The 22,801-nt window shown below is 53.5% G+C and overlaps 2 protein-coding genes across 2 annotated transcripts; both read left to right on the top strand.

Annotated features, from left to right (window-relative positions):
• Nucleotides 1-647: 647 nt before the first annotated feature.
• On the top strand, nt 648-22,446 carry BIK (BCL2 interacting killer). The gene is made up of 5 exons (XM_084748436.1): nt 648-743; nt 18,840-18,999; nt 20,584-20,682; nt 21,154-21,268; nt 21,646-22,446. The coding sequence occupies exons 2-5, from the start codon at nt 18,845-18,847 to the stop codon at nt 21,730-21,732; spliced, it is 456 nt and encodes a 151-aa protein (XP_084604562.1). The 5' UTR covers nt 648-743; nt 18,840-18,844; the 3' UTR covers nt 21,733-22,446.
• LOC311579791 (histone H1.0-like) lies at nt 7,782-8,536 on the top strand (the record flags this gene model as incomplete). Its single annotated transcript, XM_084750630.1, has 1 exon — nt 7,782-8,536. Exon 1 carries the CDS (start codon nt 7,955-7,957, stop codon nt 8,534-8,536), a length of 582 nt encoding a protein of 193 aa, XP_084606756.1. The 5' UTR covers nt 7,782-7,954.
• Nucleotides 22,447-22,801: the final 355 nt, after the last annotated feature.

The following is a 22,801-nucleotide window of genomic DNA, read 5'->3' as shown; positions in this document are numbered from 1 at the left end:
CCTGTAATTCTAGATTTCTCCTCCCCCTACCCCCATCCCCTTGTCACTCTAAACTATCGCTGGAGGGCCGGGCGAGCTGCCTTTACCTCGGGAGAGGGGAAGGGAGGAGACTGGGAAAGGGGAACCTGGGAGGCGCAGCGGGAAGCTTGTAGCTGGCGGGAGCACAAGGAAGCCACAGGTTTCACGGGAAGACACTTAACTCCCGTGTGTGGCAGCCTAAACAGCGCGGAGTTTTGAGCATTTGCTTTATTTAATCGTTTATGAATCGAGCCATCATCGTCCGTTCTGAGTCTCAGTTTCTACGTGGGTAAGTGGTCAGGGAAAAAAAAACACACACACACAAAACAAAACACCAGGCCCTTTAGGGTACTGTGGGGGCTAAGCAAGCTTGGATGATACACACAGACGCGACCAGCGGCGACGTCTGCGGATACTCGAGCGCGGAGAGCGCGCTCGCAGACGCATTGGCGCGGACACCGGGGCGGGCTGCTGAGGGACGTCTGCAACTTAACGGCACTCCTACAGCGAGCGGTTCCGTAGCCTCTTAGTGGGGCGGGGGATCCGGAGCCCGAGAGGGAGGGGAGAAGAAGAGGAGGGGAGGGGCGGGCGCGGTCACCTATCAGGGCCCAGCCCGCCGCTCACAATAACCCGCCTCCAACCAGCGCCCCCGACTCCGCCACCGCCGTCCGGGCCGAGAGGTGTTCGGGCAGCTCGCCCGCCGCTACGCCCGCTGAGCCTGGCAGGTAAGCGCTGGGCAGCCCCAGGCCAAGTAGCTGGGAGGTTGGGGGACCTGTCTCCAAGTCCCTCGGTGGTTCCGGCTCCGAAAGGTCCCCTCCCTCCGCGACTGCTACCCCAGAAGGTGCGAGCCACGTCCGCGTGTCACGCTGCGCGTAATGGAGTGGCCCTTGAGACCTGGCCGCAGGACATGGTGAGCAAGTGCCCCTCGCTGTCGCCGTGCCCTCGTGTTGAAACCTTAAGGGGCGCGGCTCGGGAAATGCACTGTGTGGCTGCGACCTGGGCGCGGCACTGCCAGAGTAGGGCGCCCGGGCTCAGCCCGGGCCACAGGCGGGCGGAAGATGGCGTCGGCACCTGTCCCTGCGAGGACCTGAGCGTTCTCATCTGTCCCTCCCTCGGGAATCCTAGGATTCGTACCGTTCCTGGGGCGGCCTGGTGGTTCACCCCTGTCCGGGACAGAATCCGGATTTCCCGTCTGTACTCGCTGGGATCTGGGGACGCAGGTCTTCGAGGCGCGGCAGAACGGCCGTAGGAGCAATCCAGACCAGCACTTCCCCGAAACTCCTCGCCACCTACCCGCGCCCAGCCCAGCCGGCTGGACACCGCAGAGGCGCCTGCCCTGTTCTTAACATCTGGGGGTAGGGTAGGGGGCAGGAAAGTCGCCCTTGCGCTTCCAGCCACAATTAGCATTAGAGGCTCAGCGCTGTCCTCTCCGCCTTGTGGCCTTACAGATGCAGGAGGTTTTGCAAACTTGATTGTTCCGAAGTGCACTGAGCCACCCTGTAAGGTGTTGTTTATTGTTGTTGTCACTGTAGTTGGTAACACTGTTACTGTGACCTGGAGCCAGCTGCAGCTCCCTAGAAGGCTGGTCACGTTCCTACTTTGGAACGGGGTGGGGTGGGGGTGGGGTGGGGTGGAGGTGGCAATGGATCTTATTCTAGGTGGGAGATTCATGTAAACCCAGGAGTAGTAGGACTCATTTCAAGTAGACTGAGGCTTATGTCCCAGCAGTCACATAGAGCTGGCTTGAACAAAGCCCAAAGGGCTTTGCTAGAGGCCACACCAATCTCTACATGTGGCCCTCTTCTGACTTGGTGGCTTCCTAGAGGGCCCTCCGACATTCTGTGAATTAGTTTGTTGAGTGTGTGAAATGGATCCAGGTTTAAGCCAGGTGGGGAGGAACCTCACCCAAGAGGCTGCAGAGCTAGTTAGCAATGCTGCTACCTTGATTTCCTCTCCATTTGGGCATGTTTTAGAGGAGGCCCTCCTGTAGCACTGTGTGTGTGTGTGTGTGTGTGTGTGTGTGTGTGTGTATGTGTGTGTGTTTTGGTTTTTCAAGACAGGGTTTCTCTGTGTAGCCCTGACTATCCTGGACTAGCTTTGTAGACCAGGCTGGCCTCCAACTCACAGCGATCCACCTGACTCTGCCTCCCGAGTGCTCAGATTAAAGGCGTGCGCCACCACTCCCAGCCCTGTCTCTGTCTCTCTTTCTTTCTCTCTCTCTCTCTCTGTCTGTCTCTGTCTCTCTCTCTGTCTATGTTTTCGTGTTTTCGGTTTTTTGAGACAGGGTTTCTCTGTGTAGCCTTGGCTGTCCTGGACTCACTCTGTAGACCAGGCTGGCCTCGAACTCACACCGATCCGCCTGCCTCTGCCTCCCCTGTGCTGGGATTACAGGCATGCGCCACCACGCCCCGCTAATGTGTGTTTATTGTTGCAGTTTTACAAGTATCCACTGAAGGGCCCCGGGGCTGCTGGCTTTGGACCTAGGGTCCTGCCCAGGGCCCGGGCCCACTGGTGACCTCCCAGGCCTGCTCCTCCCCATGGCCTCCCCTCTATACACCAGGATTTGAGGCTTTCTGTTTTGTTTGTTTTGGGGCCGTGTCTCACTGTAGCCTACTCTGGCCTCCTGCTCACTGTGTAGCTGAGGACCGGCTTGAAGGCAGGATTCTCTTACTTTCACTTCCTACTAGGATTCCAGGTGTAGTCACTGTGCCCAGTTTATTTGGAGCGGGGGATGGAACTCATGGCTCTGTGCACACTAAGCCAATGCCACCAACCAAGACCCTTAGTTTTGTCTGTCTTTCCTTCTTTCCTTTCTTCCCCTCTTTCTTTCTTTCTTTTTTTTTTTTTTGTTTTTTTTTGAGACAGGGTCTCTCTGTGTAGCCTTGGCTGTCCTGGACTCACTCTGTAGACCAGGCTGGCCTCGAACTCACAGCGATCCGCCTGCCTCTGCCTCCTAAGTGCTGGGATTAAAGGCGTGGGCCACCACTGCCTGGCCTCTTTCCTTCTTTCTTTCTTTCTTTCTTTTTTTTTTTTTTGAGACAGGGTCTCTCTGTGTAGCCTTGGCTGTCCTTGAACTCACTCTGTAGACCAGGCTGGCCTCGAACTCCCAGAGATCCACCTGCCTCTACCTCCCGAGTGCTAGGATTACTGGCGTGCTGCCACTATAGTAGGATTGCTTACATAGGGCCTCACTCTGTAGTAGAGGCTAGCCTTTCATCTTCAATCCCCCTGCCTCCGCCTCCTGTTGATTCTTAGTTTGGTTTCTCTTGCTAATAATACAATGCCTCGGGTGGAGTCAAAGTTGTAAAGAAACGAAATGTATTTTGGTTCATGCTTCTGGGTTCATGTGGGGTTGAGGGACCGTACTGGATGGTGGCTCACATGACACACATTGTGCATGTGTATGTGACACTCACAGAGTATCCCCTTATAAAGGTGCCAGTATGCACTTACAACTTTGTCTTACTTCAGTCACCTCCCAAAGGCAACTAAACCTCTAAGCCCCACAGTGAGGTTGAGTTTCCCCATCTAAATGCCTCACAATGGGGATTAAATGTTAGCACTCCAAGCCATGGGAGCTTCAGGTCACACTTGAGCACAGCACCTTCACTCTCGGAGCATCAGGGTCACAGAGCTGACACTGACCTTGGCTACTGCTTCTCCATAGTCCCTCTACGGTTAGGTTTTTGGTTTTTTTTGTTTGTTTGTTTGGTTTGGTTTTTCGAGGCAGGGTTTCTCTGTGTAGCCTTGACTATTCTGGACTCACTTTGTAGACCAGGCTGGCCTCCAACTCACAGCGATCCGCCTGCCTCTGCCTCCCGAGTGCTGGGATTAAAGGTGTGTGCCACCACCGCCCGGCTACGGTTAGGTTTTAAAGGTTGCCTTTGGCTTTGCTTTTTTATGCTTTGGAGACAGTCTCACACTTCACCACCCAGGCTATCTTCTGAACTCTCCATTCTCTGGCCTCTGAGATCCTGGGGTTACGGGCCTATGACTAATAAGTCATTTTTACTTTTCTTACTCAAAAAGTTACCTTGCCAGAGGATGCTGGCTTCCAGCCCACACCCGACAGTGTGGAGCGTCATTTTCCAATTTGGTGACAAGCTCATTTAACTTATCTTCTAAGCTGCCCCCTAGTTCGTATTTTAAACTTTGTTTTGTTTCCAGTGCTGGGGACGGGACTCCGGGCTTTGTGTGTTTTAAGCAACGCGCTAACACTGAGCTTCACCCCAGCCGTAGTTGTTCCCTTTTCTGTACGGACATTTATTTCCTCAAACCCTGAGAGGTAAGAGTTCATCTGAGAGATACAGCCCCGTCCCTGTGAGGCTGTATCTGACTCCCCATCTTTTGATGCCTTTGCTCAGCTGACGCCTTCTCTCACAACTCCGGCCATGTCAACCCTTCTTGTCATCTCATCGATTAATTGTTCTGTCCCAAGCCCTTGGCTATCTGAAATAATCTCCTATATTTGTGTCCTGACATACCGTGGCCTACAGGTTCTATGAGACAAGGAGGATCAGATGGTAGGTCCCTGGTGCCTCTTGTCGCCTGGATGCTTAGAACAAGCCTCTGTCTCTGGGTGGAGAGGATTACCTGCATGCTGGTCACTGTAAGGTGGTTGACACACGGTAATGAAATTACTGCTGGATTCACTGAGAGCAAAGAAACCAGAGACCGTGGACTGGAGAGGTAGCTCAGGTGGTAGAGAGGCTGGCTAAGACACACAGATCCCTGGGTTCAACTCCCAGTGCCACTAAAACCAGGGCTGGTGGTGAACATCTGTAATGCTAGCAGTCGGGAGGAAACAGAAATTCAAGGTCATTCATGCTTGGCTGCATTTTGAGTTGGAGGCCAACCTGGAATACAGGGGACCGTGTCTTGAAAGAAAAGCGAAGGGACAGGGTGCAGCTAGCCATCCTGCCTTATGTCCCTTTCCTATCACCTCTCGCTCAGTGGCAGGGACGGGGTACTTGGAAGGGCATATTGGCTAGTGAAACTTCAAGCTGCCTTGCCGCAGACAGTACTTACTTCCCCTCTCCCTGGAAAGCATCCTGTTTTCAGTGAGTCAGCTCCCTTTCGTGGACAATTGATGGCTCATGTTTCCCCTGCGGCTGGCCGAGGGGATCCCATGAGAGAGTCCCTGTTTTGCTGTCTGCCTAGAACAATCCCAAAGCTGTTCAAGGAAATGCTGAGCGGTGCCCGGCTTTTGTTGGTAGCGGCCACCAGGAAGCCAGCAATGGACCAGGCGTGTGTGGTTGCTTCTTTCTCCTACCGTAAGGAGAAGGCTGAAGCCGAGAAAAGTATCAGCAAGATACATTCCAGGCCCAAGTTTCTTGGCTCTGAGGCAGGCGGGGAGAGGCCAGGGCTCAGGGCAGCACAGAGAGGACAGCTGATTTACCTAGTGTCAACATTAGGTTGTGACAATACAAAACACCCTCTGGGCACTGCCAAGCAAACCTGTTTTTCTGGAGATGGGAGAAAACTTGGTGCTCATTACCCCACCTGAGGAGAGGCTCACCACGCCAGGAAGGGCAGTGAAGGAGAGCCCACCTGGCCACCTGGTGAAAAGCTGTGTGCCAAAGATGTGACAGTCAGTGTTCTGAACAAGTGGGTTTTTTCAACACCAGAAGAGGAAACATTCATAAAGAAGGAGCTGGAAGAGAGAAGTCTCCCCAAATGGGGACCAGGCTAGCTGGTTCAGGACATTGGGGCACTACTGTCCCAGAACACTGGGACAAGAACCAGCTGGCAGGAGGCCATCGGTGTGGACATGTCATCCCTCCTGTGAGCCGGTAATGAGCACATACTCCTTAGGGCACGGCTCCAGTAAGGCCGTCCTCCTGTTCTAACAGGTGACCCCACGGCATATGTCCACTCTAGGGTCCTCCACACAGGGGCTTTATCTGCCCTGTCCCCACGAGCTGCCCTTTCTTGCTGCTTTGCCAAGAACACTCTCAGCTGCCACATGTCGTCATGCCTTCTTCCCCTTGCAGACAGGTAGACGTTTAATGAGGCCATAAAAAGGCCAAGTGAGGCTCAGAGGTTAAAGAGCAGTCTGCTCTTCCAAAGGTCCCAAGTTCAATTCCTAGCAACCACATGGTGGCTCACGACCATCTATAATGAGATCTGGTGGGCAGGCGTACACACAGGCAGAATACTGTATAAATAATAATTTTTTTAAAATGCCAAGTGGCCAATTCAGGTCAGCTGGCCCAAGATGCTGGGATAACAGTGAGGAGCAGTTGAATTCTGTCTGGAGGCCTGAGGGGCAAGCAGGTCCCCTGGCCTAGCTGGTGTGAGATGCTGGAGAGTCAGTAAGAGGGTCTGGTAAGAGCCCAGCACTATCGGAAGGAAGGGGGCGGATGCAATCCGCCTCCCAGAGAAGCCCAGTCAGTGCCGGCGCTTCCTCCTTGAACATTCCAGAGCAGATGAAGAACTTAGAAACTGAAGGGGGAGGTGGTAGCTTGTCACTCTGTCCTTCTCTGATGGAGGCAGAAAAGTACAGAGTCGTCCCCCCCCCCCCCCCCCCCCCCCGTGTGTGTGTGTGTGTGTGTGTGTGTGTGTGTGTGTGAGTGATTCCAGACTCACTGCTGGTTGGCCATGGCCTGGCTTATACTGGCCAGGTGCTCTACCATGGAGTTGCAGCTCCAGACTGGAGCATTCTCAGAGAAGGTTAACCAGACAGACATACCTCTGAGTCTCTCTTCCCTGATGAGGAATTAGGGGTCCAGGAGGCTTAAGGGAATCTGTCCAAAGTTACACAAAGCCCAGGGATCCAGAAGGCCAGTATTTTTTGAGACAGGGTTTCTCTGTGTAGCCTTGGCTGTCCTGGACTCGCTTTGTAGACCAGGCTGGCCTCGAACTCACAGAGATCCGCCTGCCTCTGCCTCCCGAGTGCTGGGATTAAAGGTGAGTGCCACCACACCCAGCCTTAGAGGGCCAATCTTAACAGGGGAGTTTTCCTCAGAAATACATGCCAAACAAAACACTTGCGGGGTCTCTTATCATGTGCCCAGAAAGTGGGAAACAGAACCAGGTGGGCGACTCTCCCTATGTATATAGCTGAACGTCCTTATATGTCTTCCTGTGTTTTCAGGGGCACCATAGGTGAGAGCCAGTTAGAGATCTGGAAAGCAGCCAGGGGCTGGGTCAGGGATGATATGCAATTAAATGCTTTTTGTCAAACATTAAACCAAGGAGCCAGGCAGTGGTGGCGCACACCTTAAATCCCAGCACTCAGAAGGCAGAGGCAGGCGAATCTCTGAGTTCAAGTGTGAATTCCAGGACAACCAGGGCTACACAAAGAAATCCTGTCTTGAAAAATCAATCAATCAGCCGGATGTGGTGGCGCATGCCTTTAATCCCAGCACTCGGGAGGCAGAGGCAGGAGGATCTCTGTGAGTTCGAGGCCAGCCTGGTCTACAAAATGAGTCCAGGACAGTCAAGGCTACACAGAGAAACCCTGTCTCAAAAATCCAAAAAAAGAGAAAAATCAATCAATCAACCTCAGTTGATAGAGTGCTTGCCTAGCGTCCACGAAACCCTGGGATCTTTTCCCATTTCTACGTAAAACTGGACAGGGAAGAGTGTGTCTGGAACCCCAGCACTCAGGAAGTGGCAGCAGCAGGATCAGAAATTCAAGGTCATCCTGAGCTATGTTTTGAATTCAAGGCCTGCCTTGAAACGCAGAGGGGGTGGGGGAGGGGAAGAGCTCTCACTGCATAAAGGGAGGCAGAGGCAGGCTCTGGACGCTGGGACACGACCCAGGCAGGCCGGGCCAGAAGGATAGGAGTCACACGTCGCTGCCCACCCACTTCCCCGGCAGCCGCACTAGTCGAGCCGGAGAGCCGATTCCTAGTGATGTTCTGCCCAGCCTTTGTCGAGGGCTGGCCCCTCGGAAAGGCTCCTTGGACAGCGGGGGAGCAGGCCAGCCACCATGACCGAGAACTCCATGTCCACCCCTGCGGCGAAGCCCAAGCGAGCCAAGGCGGCCAAGAAGTCCACAGACCACCCCAAGTATTCGGACATGATCGTGGCTGCCATCCAGGCGGAGAAGAACCGCGCCGGCTCCTCGCGCCAGTCCATCCAAAAGTACATCAAGAGCCACTACAAGGTGGGTGAGAACGCCGACTCCCAGATCAAGTTGTCCATCAAGCGCCTGGTGACCACCGGTGTCCTCAAACAGACCAAAGGGGTGGGCGCCTCGGGCTCCTTCAGGCTGGCCAAGGGCGACGAGCCCAAGAGGTCGGTGGCTTTCAAGAAGACCAAGAAGGAAGTCAAGAAAGTGGCCACGGCGAAGAAGGCAGCCAAGCCCAAGAAGGCTGCCTCCAAAGCCCCAAGTAAGAAGCCCAAAGCCGCCCCGGTCAAGAAGGCCAAGAAGAAGCCGGCTGCCATGCCCAAGAAAGCCAAAAAGCCCAAGGTTGTCAAAGCCAAGCCAGTTAACGAATCCAAACGCAAGAAGGCCAAGCCCGTAAAGCCCAAAGCCAAGTCCAGGGCCAAGAGGGCCAGCAAGAAGTGACCGTGCACTTGGTCACTCCCTCCTGTTTTCTGTGAATATTTCTCTCTCGATCTCATCTGCAACCCTTTGCCCATTCTATTCTGACTTTATATAAAAAAGAACAAGAGTTTGGATTCCTCAGGCATTGTGGAATGATCCCTTTTTCCTTAACCCACTGTGCAAAGACAGCAGACAGACCTCGTCTTTGTGATGAAGATGTACTTGTGTTTTTTTTTTTTTAACTAGGTTAGGGATTGCGGGTGCTGGGTGGTTTGTTTACTATGAACGGAATGCAAATGAAGTTGGCGAAATTCTGGCAAGGTGAGGGAACCCAGGAACTAAGGTTTGTCTTTTAAGGCTTTCTTAGGTTGTTCATCTCATGAGTTTCAAAATCTTTGGTTGGGAGCAGGTGATAACGTACCTAGCTGGCCGAGGAGGGAGGGAAGGAAAAACTCCCTGGGCTGCCCTACCAATGGTGAGCATTTGGGGACCTGGGTTTTGGTTTTGTTTGTTTCCTCTTCTACCCTAGTGCCTCCCCATTGTCTAGAAGGGGAAAAGGGGTCCCAGTGACAGCTGGTTAGGGAAGCCATAGCTTCTCACTACCAGGATCTAGCCATTGGGGTCTTTTCAGCAGTCTCTGTTAAAATGGGAGTGGAATTAGGGGGAGGGGCAGGGAGTCAGCCAAGTGCCTCAGTGTGCCTGTGGAGACTTGGGGTTTTTCCACACGATCGATGAATTGTGTCCTAAGAGGACTTTGTTCTTTTCCTTTTTTTTTTTCCCCTTCCCCTTCCTGTGTAAGATGTGGCTTTGCTTGGTGCCGCTTCAGCTCTACCACCTGCCACTTAACCCCCCCCCCAACCTCTTCTTGAGTCTTTTCTACGTAGCTGAGGAGGGGGCGAGGCAGGCAGTGGGCTGTAAGACCTACTACGGTTGGTTTGAATTTGCTAGGTAGCTTTAGAGAGCCAGGGTGGTGTGCATGTGTGTGTATGTATATATCCGTATCTAAGACTAGTAGCACTTCGGGAGCTGGGAGAAAAAAACCTGTACAGCTAATTGTCTTTCTCTTGTTTTAATAAAATAGGAAACTCGCGCACCCCCTACCCCTTTTAAACAAGTGCTATCAGTGCCAGGGAGGAAGATTTGCTGTGGTTGTAATTTTAAAACTTTAAAATAAGGGGGGCTGGAGAGATGGCCCAGAGGTTAAGTGCACTGGCTGCTCTTCCAGGGGTCCTGAGTTCAATTCCCAGCAACCACATGGTGGTTCACAACCATCTATAATAGGATCCGATGCCCTCTTCTGGTGTGCATGAAGACAGTGTACTCATATACATAATAAATAAAAACATTTTAAAAAAACTTTAAAATAAAACTGGAAAAGAAAAACAGACAAACAAAACTTTACATTGGATCGGGACTGCCCCCATCCCCTGCCAGCTCCTCTGTAAGTCCCCTTTCCCTCTTTTAGAGGTTTGCCTCTAGGCTTCTCTTCCGTGAGGTCATTTATAGATAACTGTGGATGGCTCGGTGACCCATGACCCCTCCGTTGCATCCATAGTAGGCTACCGGCAACCACCCGTAACTATAGTTCCAGGGGATCTGGTGCCCTCTTCTGGCCTGCAAGGGTACTGTGCACACAAGGTGCACATACACGCAGGCAAAACACAGGAAATCACATAAATAAACCTAACGCGGCTGTGCTCAGGGGCAGCCCTGAGGCTGGTGGCAACATGTGCAGGCAAGACTGAGGGGCAGAGCTTGCAGGGTCACTTCCAGGCCGCCACTTTCCAAGCTACTGGACAACACGTCCCTTTTTATGTCCCCTCCTTTCCGCTCTCCTCTTCCCTGTCTTCCTTCCTTTTCCATCGCCGCTGAGAAGTGCGCCCCCCATTCCTGTCCCCCCCTCCCCCCCCCCCCCCCCCGCACGCCAGCTAGCTGTTTCGGACATCTGCAGGTTCCTTGGATGGGGTGTCCTGAGTCAGGCTTGCAAAATAACTTTAATCCATTAACAAGAGTTTTTTTTGTTTGTTTGTTTTGTTTTCCCTTTGAATTGCTGTTGCCAGCCACAGGCATGGAATCAGACTGTAAGATGACGGACGCATCTGTAGTAAAAATGCCATGTCCCTCCTATGGACTATATCTCTGGGCCCCCACAATAGTATCTCCATTCTAGAAGTGAGAAGACACGAAGCTCAGAGAGGCTTACCTGTCTGCCCACGGACACCCAGCAGCCTGTTTCCATCCTCCAAGCCACAGAGGAAACAACAATGTCCAGTACAGTTGGGTGGAGATAAAGGGAGGCAGAGAAGCAGTTGGGGATTTAGCTCAGTGGTAGAGCGCTTGCCTAGCAAGCGCAAGGTCCTGGGTTCGGTCCTCAGCTGTGGGGGGAAAAGGGGAGACAGAGAATGGCTGTGGAACATGATGCCCAGGCTGAGCTCTTCCAGATCCATAGGAATGGAATGGCCATTTTCCCGAGCATGCCCAGTTGGTGGGCACTGCATTCACAAAGGTCCAGGGTCATAGCATGTCCCAGCTCAGGCTTCCAGGGTGTGGTCAGAGAAGAGGCTAAGACCTGGGTGGCTGGGGGAGTGTGGGGATCCTCAGGTCAGCTCTGAGGCCTCTGCCCGGGGGATGTCTGCTAGAGAAGGTCTGGGTGGAGCTGGCCTGATGGCTGACAGCAGGGATTCTGCCCAGCCCCGGGGCCACACATTCTGATTCTTGGCCTTAGGTGGACACAGAGGCTCATGGGAAAGGCTTAGGTGAGCTGATTTGTGATGGTGGTGGAAGAGTTTACACTGGGCACACAGGGAGCTAATCCACACACAGAACTGAACCTTACACACACACACACACACACACACACACACACACACACACACCCATCAGATTCTAACAGGGGCAAGCCGTGGGACAAGGAGCCCCAGCAATGTAGCTGCATTATCTCCACTCAACAGCAGGTAGGGAAACTGAGTCCCAAGGCTGGGAAAGGTGAATTGCTGAGGTCAGGAGGGTAATGAGGTCAGGGTGGCGTCTGTCCCAGGCCCATTAAGATATAAGAGCCTTGGAGCCCAAGAGGGTTCTAAGGAAGACAGAGATGGGCTGGCTCCCCAGCAGGGCCGGTTTTCTCACGCCTCAGGTGTCAGCAGCCATCTAGTGCTGGGGATGCTGGGAAGTCAACCTGCCAAGGCAAAAAGATCAAGGTGAGGGCCAGATGTCCAGCCTCAGGGACGAAGTTCCACCCCACTGTGGCCCCCTGTTGGGGGGGCTGGGTGGGGAACATGGGTCTCCAGTGTGGAGATGAAGGTAGAGAGGTGGAGGCTGCGGTTTGGGGACAGGGAGGGAGAGAAGGAAGGGACGGATGCAAATTAGGGCCTGGTCTGCTTTCCCAGGGAAATGGCCTTGCATGCTGACTCACCCCTGGCCTGAGCCTCAGGGGAGCAAGTTTCTGGACACAATTTTACAAGCCCCCCACCCACCCCCACACACATATGTGTGTGCACACATAGACACATGCATAAGCATTTGCATGTGCTGCTACAAGACATCTTGGCCATAAGCACATCCATGCCTCTCTTTGTCTGCATCTTTAATGCTATTTATTTATTATTTTATTTTGGTGTTTTGAGATGAAGGCTCGGGTAGCTCAGGATGCCCTCTAATTTGCTCTGTAGACCAGGCTATTAACCTCTGCCCCTCCTGCTTTCACTTCCTGATTGGGGAATTACAGCCTGTGCCGTAGCGCCAGCTTCTCTCGCATCCTTTGTGTCGGAGCTTTAGAGTTTCTGTATGAGGATTCAACAAGGCGAACGTGCCCTGATGAAGCCTTCTTTTCTTTTCTGTTGTTACTGAAAAAAAAAAATTTACTCATGCTCAACTGGGTTTGTTTGTTTTGGTTTGTTTTGAGACAGGATCTCACTGTATAGCCTTGGCTGTCCTGGAACTCACTGTATAGACCAGACTGGCCAGACCAAACTCACAGAGATCCCCCTGCCTCTGCCTCCCTAGTGGTGAGATTAAAGGTGAGCGCCACCATGATTGATTAGTGAAGTCGTTTTTTTGCTTGCTTGGTTTGTGGAGCTAGTGACTTCGGGCTTTTGACCTGTGTCTCTGACATCCACAGTCCTGTGAGTGGGTGTCTGTGACGCTGCATAGATGCGCATGCCTGCTGACCTGTTGAAGCAGGCGGGAAGCGACCCCCGAGGGGTCCTAATGCTGAGCCTTGTCCTTGCCTCAGAGACCCCAGTGTAGGACAGATGTGGTGTCTGCTGCCTTCTGTATTGAGCCCTGCATTCTGCTCTCTGCAGTACAGTGCCATGGTCAGTGAGGTCAGGATGCCTCTGTGAGATGGTGGCATTGCAGGCCAGGGCTGGGAATGCTGCCTGTGAAATGCGAGTTCATTTAATAGGAATGGGAAAGCGCCTATTATGGCCCATTGGGGCTCTGAGTGGCTTTAAGCCAGGCTAGCTAAAGACCTGATGGCATCTCTATCTTGCAGATTCTTGACCTCCCCCCCCCTTTTTTTAAAACTGCCGCCACCAAGTACTCCCTGGGGACAAATGTGTCAAGAGTTTTGAGGTACCTGTGTGAGCACATGGGTGACACCAGATAGACTTGTCCGGGCCCCTTCCCCAGTTCATGGTCTAGTGATCTGTGTGTGTGTGTGGGGGGTCTTGCTCCCACCTTAGAGCTTTGCAGCTCTGTCTGCAGGTGCACCGAGCAGGTGGAGCCCCCTTCCCTCCTGCTGCAGCCCACGGTTTCTGCCTCCAGGCGAAGGTGTTGCCTGGCAGGTGTGGTTTCTGTGGCTGTGTTTATGTGTCTCATCCCAAAGCCGGGCTCTTGTGAGATTTGAGCTTTCCGCAGTTGGGGTTGGGCGTGGGGGGGACAGACGGGACAGATGTCAGCCTCTCCTCTACCTTCCTCTCGGAGGGGAGACAGCCACCTCTTTGTTGAGACAGAAACTCTGTCCTCGTATTCTTTTTCCACTCCTGGAAGCAAGAACAATGCTGTCCTTATATGGCTTCTCAAAGCCTGGAGCTCACCACACCCTCATGCCTGCTGTGGTGGCTGATGACGTCACCTTGTGTGCACTCAGCCCCTTGATCTCGCACACCTTTGAGGTGCATTGCTGACAATCACCTGTCTCAAGTCAGCCTTGAGACACCTGGAGGGTCGCAGCTTAGGTTTTAGTCCCCAAGTGCCTAGGCTTTCTGCCAATCTTTCTTTAGCACAGGGAGTGGACAGTGAACAGATGTCCTCTGGAGGATGGCTTTGTGCACTGTGGGTGCGGTCGGTCCACTTCACGGTGGACGTTGGTCTGCCTTGGAGAAGGGATGGGACATCTTGGGTCCCTATCCATTCTCTGCTCAGAATGAACTTTTCCAAGACCCAGTGTGCCCTCTGAAGAGAAAAATCACTTTCAGGGTGGTTCTTGTGTGTCTCTGTGTGTTCCTGGTGGTAAAGCCAGGGCCTTGCGCATGCCAGGCAAGTGTTTTACCCCTCACTGAGTTGTTGGGGGGTAAAATAAAGAAATCTTTGCAAGCACTCTGGACACAACCTGGCAAAGGGTAGGGAAGCAGGCTCAGGCCAGCAGGGCCGTCTCAGGATTGGGCGCCAGAAATGTTTCGGGCTTACGATACTATCTGCTTATATACAGTGAGATGTACTGACGGCCAGGGCAGGAAGATGGCTGTAGTTACCTCAACACTGAAACAGAAGCCAGGCCTGCAATCCTAGTGCAGGGGCCGCAGAGACTGGAGGACCCCAGGAGCTTGCTGCCCAGGTCCAAGTGAAGGACCCTGTCTCAGAAAAAGGTGGAGACAATCAAGATGACACCAGCATTGACCTCTGACCTTTTCGTACACACTTGTACACCTCCACCACCACCCTGTTCCCCCCTCCAAGCTGTATCGTGGGAATGATGTCAGAGCCTACTCATGAAGTTCAGTTGCCTCTCCTATGCACATTCACATATAGGCTGAAGGTAATTTATATGAAATTTTAAGTAATTCTGTCCATGGTATAAAGTTCCCATACTCTGAGCCATCAGATACGTGGTCTGATGTTGGAGCTCAGAGTTTTTAATTTTGAATTCTTGAGTAGGACTGCTCAATACCCTTTCCCATCTTCTTTTTCTTTTTCTTTTTCTCTTTCTTTCTTTCTTTCTTTCTTTCTTTCTTTCTTTTTTGAGACAAGGTCTCTGTGTCATCCTGAAGCTCTGGGCTGGACTGCAATTTACTGTGTCCCCCAGGCTGACCTTGAACTCAAAACAATCCTTCTGCCTCAAGTTTGAGATGACATGTGTGCCCTAGCATTTGAGATGGTCTGTTAAGAGTCCAGATCCAAACAGAGCATGGTGGCACATGCCTGTAATCCCAGCACTCAGGGAGGCAGAGGCAGGCAGATCTCTGTGAGTTCAAGGCCAGCCTGGTCTACAAAGTAAGTCCAAGACAGCCAAGGCTATACAGAGAAACGCTGTCTCACCTGCCCTCCCCCCCCCCCCCCCCCCCCGCCAAAAAAAGGAGTCCAGATCTATACAATCATTGCCTTGATGCCATGGACCTAAGGCAGCCAGGTACCATGTGGAGTGACCTATAGTGAGTCAGTCACAGGGGTCCACCCAGCCTGTCTCAGAGGAGATAGAGCCATTAATGCTGTGGGAGTCTGCACTGTGGGAGTTCTGGAAGCCTCTGACCACAGGGATTGGAAACTCTGAATGGGAATTTGAACCCACTGGGGAGGCTGGAAGTGACTTTGCTGTCGTGTAGTTGCTCAGACCAGGCTTTCTCTACAGCCCTGGCTGCTGCAGCTCTGACCCTTGCTGACAGGAGGGGAGCTGCCCTGGCCTGGACTCACTAACTCTCCCTTCCTTCCTTCCTTCCTTCCTTCCTTCCTTCTTTCCTTCCTTCCTTCTTTCCTTCCTTCCTTCCTTCCTTCTTTCCTTCCTTCCTTCCTTCCTTCCTTCCTTCCTTCCTTCCTTCCTGCTCTTCTGTTTCAACTGTCACTTCATTGCAAGATGGTACCGCTAATTATAAACTGATAACTTGTTAATCTTAGGCAGGCAGCAAGTTGCTATGTTTATTCAAAAGTGATCACCAGATTAATTCCAGATGTGGAGCAAGGATTAGAGATGCCTGCTGACTGACCAAGGGGCTTGAGCCACTAAATGGGACCTTGACCGGTTCTTAGGAAGGGTGCACGTCATTTCAATAGACAGCAATACAGGAAGAGCTCGTCACATGGAGCTTGAGCGTTCCTGGTGCGCAGCCTTAGTTCCTCAGTGCGCTTGGCCATGGTCTCCCTTCCTGCTGTACGGAGATGCTCTGCACCACATGCTTCTCTGCCAGGTCGGTCGTGTGCTCTTGCTCCTTGCCATGCATCACGTCCTGTACAGAAATGTGGTCGTCCGAGTACTCCTGACCTCTTTGCGTGCCTCCTGGGAAGTGACCTCCAAGGCCATGGCAACATTATTCCTCCAAGTGTCAAAGAGGTAATGGTGCTTCTGACCCAGGACCTGCGATGCTTTCTCCATGCCAACCTGCATCCTGGGTTTGTTTGATGGCCGGCTGCTTGACTCAGTCTAGTTGAACAGTTATACAGTGTATCGACAACTTCTCCAATAGAGGAGCATAGACAATGGGCCCTCCTACTGAGGTGGTGGAGAACGCCTCTGGGGGGTGGGTGTATATTTCTTTGGAGAGAAAATACAAGATAAGCCTAGTTCTAAACACACAGGGACCTCTTCCACAGGTTTAAACCAAAGGATGAAGAATTCCTTAGTTCAAGATGAACTTCTCCTCCACAGTCAGGGAGAGGGGGTAGAGGCACAAGACATGGATGTTCTGTGTGAAAGACCCTTGTCCCTGTAATACTCCTGGTCCCAAGATGGGCTGTGTTCTTCAGACATGGGCTGCTGTGGTGACAGCAGAGAGTTCCACCAGGGGCAGCATGCTCTGCAAAGGTTCAGGCAGTGGCCTTTGAGTCCCCGTGAGCCTGGCATTGCATCGATTCCCTTTCTTCCAACCCTGTGTTCAAATTCTCTTGAGATCGCACTGGCCAGACTTGCAAGGGATGCTGGGTAAGGGAGTGGGTAGGAGGGTCTTGATGGGTACAGAAGAGTTGTCTGAGCAGGAGGTGAGGGATGGTGAGAGAGCAAAATTGAAGCCTCTGCAGGGTCTGGAGGAGAGGGGACTGTGAAGCCTCTCTGTGTGGCCTCCCTGGCTTTGAAGATGCTTATGTGGCTACAGATGTGTTTAAAGGAAAGACTATCCAGGAAGGGAGGGGCTGTGGGATCACGGAGGACACTCATCTTATTTTACTCGTTTGCCATAATTTCTCCAGTGCAATAGCGGACATAGAAGAGGGGTGGGGTGGACACAGCAGCACACCCCTTTAATCCCAGCACTCAGGAGGCAGAGGCAGGCAGATCTAGGAATCAAAGTCAGCCTGGTCTACAGAGGAAGTTCCAGAACATCCAGGACGACATAGAGAAACCTTGTCTCAGAAAGGGGGGAGCGGGCCAAGTGCAGTGGTGCGCGCCTGTAATCCCAGCACTTGGGAGGCAGATGCAGGTGGGATCTGTGAGTTCGAGGCCAGCCTGGTCTACAAAGTGAGTCCAGGACAGCCAAGGCTACACGGAGAAACCCTGTCTCAGAAAGCCAAAGGGGATTGTTGAAGGCCTGCGAGGTGGCTTAGTGGGTAAGGTGCGACCTGAGTTTTATTCCTAGAAGTCATGTGAAGATGGAAAGAGAGAACCAACTCCACAGAGTTGCACATCCATGTGGACAGTGCGGCATGGGCCCCCCTTCCATCATGCCCCCCACACTGAAACTAAGGAAATAGTAAATAAACAAATAAGTGACTGAAGAGTGCCAGGCTGGAGGTGTAGCCCAGCTGTGGCACACTGTCCTAGCTTATCTTCCGTGAGGTACAGGTTCTGTTCCCAGGACAGAAACAGCAAACCCCACTAGGTGTGTGCTCTTCATAAAGGGCAGGGCCAGGGAGGAGTCGCTCTCCTCAGGAGCTTGCTTCATTCCCTGTGTGGGGAGGGGTGTCTGGGCTCGACTCTATGCCCAGAGGCTCTGAGCTCCTCTCACGGCAGAGACCCCAGGACTTGGTGACCTTCTGAGGCGCACAGCCTGTGTGGAGCAGGACTCCTGAGGGGCCTGGGGCTGGAGAGTTGGAGGTTGGCCCAGCAGCTCAGAAGAAGTAGCCACAGAGACAGGAAGGTTATTTTAGGTGTGGGGCAGCAGAGCCTGATATTTCCTCTCATTACAAGGGTCACGGCCCGTGCTTCTATGGTCAGAGAGAAGAAAGTGACAGCCACTTTTTCTAGCTCAGGGAGCCTTCAGTCATGAAGACCTGAAGACATGGGGAACTTTTTGTGTGTATGCATGTTGTGTGTGGGTAGGCATGCATATGTGTGTGCATGTACGTGTGCTTGCACACATGTGGAGGCCAGAGGTCAACATTGGGTGCTGTTTCCCGAGGAGCTGTCCATCTTGGTGCCCCCCGCCGTGATTTATTTGTAATTGTGTGTGAGGGGGTTGTGTGGGTATATGCATGAGAGTGCGGTGCCCTTGGAGGGCAAGAGAGGGTTTCTGATGCCCCTGGAGCTGGAGTTTATAAGAGGTTGTGAGCTGCCAATGTAGATGCTGGGAATCGAACTCTGGTCCTCTGCAAGAGCAGTACACACTCTAATTGGCTGAGGCATGCGTCCCGCCCTGACTTGGATTTCTGCAACAGGATGTGGAACCCAGGGCTCACTGATGAAGCTGCGTTGCCTGGCTGGCAAGGCCCAGGGACCCTGTTTGCAACTCCCTGGCACTGGGGCTCCAGGCATGTGGCACCGTGTTGCATTCTGCAGAACTTAAGTCAGGCTCTCGTGCTTGCATGGTGAAGTGCTTCATGGGCTAAGCTCATGACTTTGCTGCTCAGGTCTGGTGACTGGGCAGTGTGTGCAGAGCTGTGCTGGTCAGATGGCATTCGCAGGCTCTGTGACAGACTGGGGGTGGAGGGACAGTGGGGAGGAGTCTATTCAGATTCCACGGGCTTCCTGGTCTTCAGGGGTCAAGGACAGAGGACCAGAAACTTTTGTGGCCTGCTTTGGGAAAGATAGTCCAGCTTGCCTGAGTGGCCTTGGTGGAAGCAGCTCTGGTTTCTGTGACTCAACTAGGGGAGAGGAGGGCAGGGAACGCTCATGTTCCAAGGCCTTACGGTCCTCATGGGATCCCTGTACCCCAATATACCAAGCGCCTACTTTGTTCTGAGTCTCAGCAGCCACCATGCATACTGGAGAGCAAATCACACTCAAGCCTATTTTATCCCACAGAAGACATGTCGGAGGCCACGAACCTCATCAGGACTCTCCTGCATGACCAGGTCCCCCAACCTCCAGTGGCCTCTGGGGCTCCCAGCATGAAGGAGACTGCAGGGGGAGAAAACCTCAGTCCTGTGAGAGACCTGGACCTCATGGAGTGCCTGGAGGGCAGGTAGGGCTCGCTCCCCAGTGCCCTCCTCTGGGCAGGGGTTGGAACAGCACCTTCTATCCCGAGGGGTGAGGAAGCAGGGTGGGAGAGAACAGGGCACCCCTGAAGGTGCTCTTCAGACGCACAGGGCTCACTACAGTGTGTTTCCGGGGTGTCTGTGTCTGTCATTGCCTCTCTGTCCAGATGGGGAAGGCAGGGGCCCTCCCTGCTTGGGCTCTGAGACCCACTCACTTCCCAGCAGAAAGAAAGCAGCCATACTGGTCAGAACTAGTCTGTGCACATAGGCCAGTCAGCCCAGGCTCTCTGTGTGCACTCTCAGTTTCAGGGCTCTCTGCCACTCTGGGTGTGGAATTAGGTTGGGGCTATTTGATTGCCTGCTGCCTTACTTTCTGCCCCATTCCTGAGTGAGGTGGAGCCCGGGACAGTGTTTTCCTGGGGTCTCCCAGGGTATAGATGGGACCAAAACCTCTCAACCCAGTTGCCAACCTTCCGGGGCTCCTCCCACCCTTGTCACCATCAGAATCAGGAACTGATCTGGGACAGTGGGTAGGTGGTGCAGGTGGCCCCTGAGGGACCCCTGTGCAGGGACTTTCCAGTGAGCTGCTGAGTCACTGGAGTGGAATGTGTGGGCAAATCCCAGAAAAGGCTCAGGCAGACTGGTTTCAGTGTGTGTCCATGCATTCACCACACGAGTTCATCTCCTGTTTCACGGGAGAACTTGAACTTTATAAAAGACTTATGTGCACGAGTGCTTGCCTGCACATTATGCACATTATGCCTGTGCACTATGTACATACCGGGTGGCAGCTGAACTCAGAAGGGGGTGCTGTATCCCCTGGAACTGGAGTTAGAGATGGTTGTAAGCAGTCCTATCTTCTGCGAGAGCAACACGGGCTTTTTCCCTGCTGAGCCATTTCTTCAGCCCCGAGATTTTCTTTAAATTGAAGTCATGCACCACCACGCCTGGCTCATTTGGGAATTTGGTTTAGCGAGTGTGGCTAGGCAAGGTCCTGTCAGCCACTCTCCATCTGGGGAAGGTGTGGACACAAGTGTTTCAGGACTGGGAACCAGGGGCGTGTAGGAAGGAGGATACACTGAGACCCTGTGGGAAGTCAACTGGAGGGGGCTCAGAGCACCCCCACCTGCTCGTCCCCACCAATCCACTGTTACTAGCAAAGCCCACCAGGCAAGCCCTTCCCAAGATTCTCTAGGGGAAAGTTCAGGTGGTGAAGTTGTTCCGGGTTAAGTTGTCCAGATTTCCAGGCACGTTCACGGGACACTCCTCCTCCTACTGTCTGACTTCCGCCAGAGGCGTATATATGGTATGGGCTAGGGTAGGCCCTCTGTTGGCCCCTCTGCCTAATGTCCCAGTGGCCTGCGACCTATCCTGCAGGGGTACATTTGAAATGGCTTTACTGCAAAGTGAACCCATGGATGAGAGGGACACCAAGAAGGTTTGCTGCTGGCCCCTAGCATCCCACTGTGCTCCACTCCATGGGCCCCGAGTCCCACAGGAACCAGCGGGCTGGCTGGGTGGTAAGGCCTCCGCAGCATAACCACACCAAACTGCCCTGTGCCTTCCTGCAGAAACCAGGTGGCCCTGAGGCTGGCCTACATCGGCGATGAGATGGACCTGTGTTTGCGCAGTCCCCGTCTGGCCCAGCTGCCTGAGATTGCCATGTACAGGTAACCAGCTGCCCGGTCGGAGCCAGACCAAGGGAGCCCCGCAAACCTTGGAAGAGGGTGGGAGCTCCCAGGCAAGGTTGAAACCCCTTGCTTCCCAGCCCCCACGTGGGTCCCCCAACCTTCCCTCTGGCCTTAGCAGTTGTAGATCAGGCGCCACCTAGGACCTTCCTATGTCCCTCATCAAGCTGGACAGTCCTGAGAGATCCCAACTTAGAGTGGACTTGGCCCAGAGGCAGCCCCTCCATTGATCTCCCAGGACAGGTGTAGGCAGCAACTTGTTCTGAGTGAGGGATGCTCCTTGTGGCTGGCTTTGGGCAGAGACCCAGGCCTAGGGAGAGACACCTTTCTTAGTGGAGAGAACAGGGTACCAGGGGGCAGAGAGGCGCTCTGTGGCCATGCTGTGTGGGTCACACATGTCGGCTTCCATAGCTGCTGCTCCAGTAACCGCCTTGCTTATCTCATGTCTAATAGACTCGCTACCTACAGCCAGACAGGCGTCAGGGGCATTTTCAGACGCCTGATTCGCTGCCTCACCAACCTGAGGGAAAACATCTGGTCCTGGAGAGTCCTGACTCCTGGCGCCTGGGTAAGAGCCTTGAAGCCTCTTGTCCTTAGCTATGCTGTCTTGTTGGCTGGGTTCCACCCCTCTCTACAGCTTCATCCCTGCCTCTCTCTGCATCTGTCCCATCCTAGCAGTCTTAGTGTATGCAGCAGCTGCTTGGCTGGCTGGAGAAGTCACGAAGGTTCAAGGACACACTCAACAGTGCTTTCTGGCCCCCCCTGCAGGGAGCCTTCTGGCAGAGAGGACCCTCAGCCATAGTCTCAGGGTCGCCTCCCCTGCTCACCCCCACTGCCTGAATTCCCTTATTTGCCCTGTGTCCCAGATCCCCCCAGTTGTACATAGAGTCTCCTCACCCAGGGCAGTCACTGGGCCTCACTCTTCTCTCTCTCTTGGTCCCACAGGTGTCTCCCAACCAGGCCCGCAGACAGCTGTTTCCCATGGTGCTACTGGTCCTCTTGCTGCTGGGTGAGGCCTGGCAGCTACAGTGAGGTCCAGCGGGGGCAGGGCCGGCCCCTGCCCCTCAACCCCCCCAGAGGTGCCGGCATCCTAATGGGGTGTTTTCTGACTGTCCCCCCCCCCTTTTTTTTAAAAATATTTAACTAGGATAGTGCTGAGATTTCATACAGGTTTTTCTGGGTTTTTGTAAGGCAAATGAATTCACTATACCTCAGGGGCGTTACTGGCTAAGTGCCCCTGAGGCCTGGCTGGCCCCTATCTCTGACCCCTGCCTGCCTTCCTCTTGGCAGGCTGGTCCTGTGGCCACCAGTGGGGGGAGTGCTGGCCACACCCTTGTCTGTGAAGCATTGAGGCAGAGAATCTACTGGACTAGCTTCCTGTGGGGTAGAGAGTTCAATAAAGTGCAGTTTCCAGGAGAGTTCAATAAATTGTTTCCAGCCAGTCTGAGAATCTTCACTCACCACTCCCCTGCAGCAAGCTCAGGGGCCAAGTTAGGTGGCTGACTTGGGCCTGCTGGGATGGAGGTTCTGAGACAGCAGGGCAACTTCCCTTAGGTGACTGGGAGTGTCTGAGCCCTGTCATGTGACCACACCTGTGTGCGGTCATGGGATGCCCTGGTTCAGGTCTGTAAGACAGCTGCCCTCATGCTGGGCTCACTGGAGCCCAAGCATCTGAGAATGTGGCACCTGCTCCATAGGCAGAGGTGCTCCAGACCCAGGACCAATGGAGGCGACCATAGGAGCCAGTCCCCTGCAAATGCTGACCGCTTTCCACAGCCCTCATTTACAGGTGGACTGCACTGCCTGCTTGGTGCCAAACTCAGGAGCTAAGACCATTTGCCAGCCTTGGCTAAGACAGATGTGCTTACTCGGAGCAGGGCACTCTGGAGGTCACAAGGCCTGTAAGTACCACTGGCCAGGACCAGGGACAGTTGCACAAGAACGGGACGGTTGGCCAGTTGGCCGTGGCACAGGTCCTGTCCAGAGGCTGAGAGCCCCGCTGAGCAGTCTATCCGGATTAGGCCCAGGCCTCCTCACCAACAAAACAAGCTCATGGCTTCATTCCCAGGACTCACCGCGGAATGAAAAAGCCAGCTGGCTG

The sequence above is a fragment of the Acomys minous genome (assembly GCF_964271855.1).
Source record: "Acomys minous genome assembly, chromosome: 12".
Taxonomy (NCBI): Eukaryota; Metazoa; Chordata; class Mammalia; order Rodentia; family Muridae; genus Acomys; species Acomys minous.
Note: the sequence above shows the minus strand (reverse complement) of the source record. Positions and strands in the feature narration are given on the sequence as shown.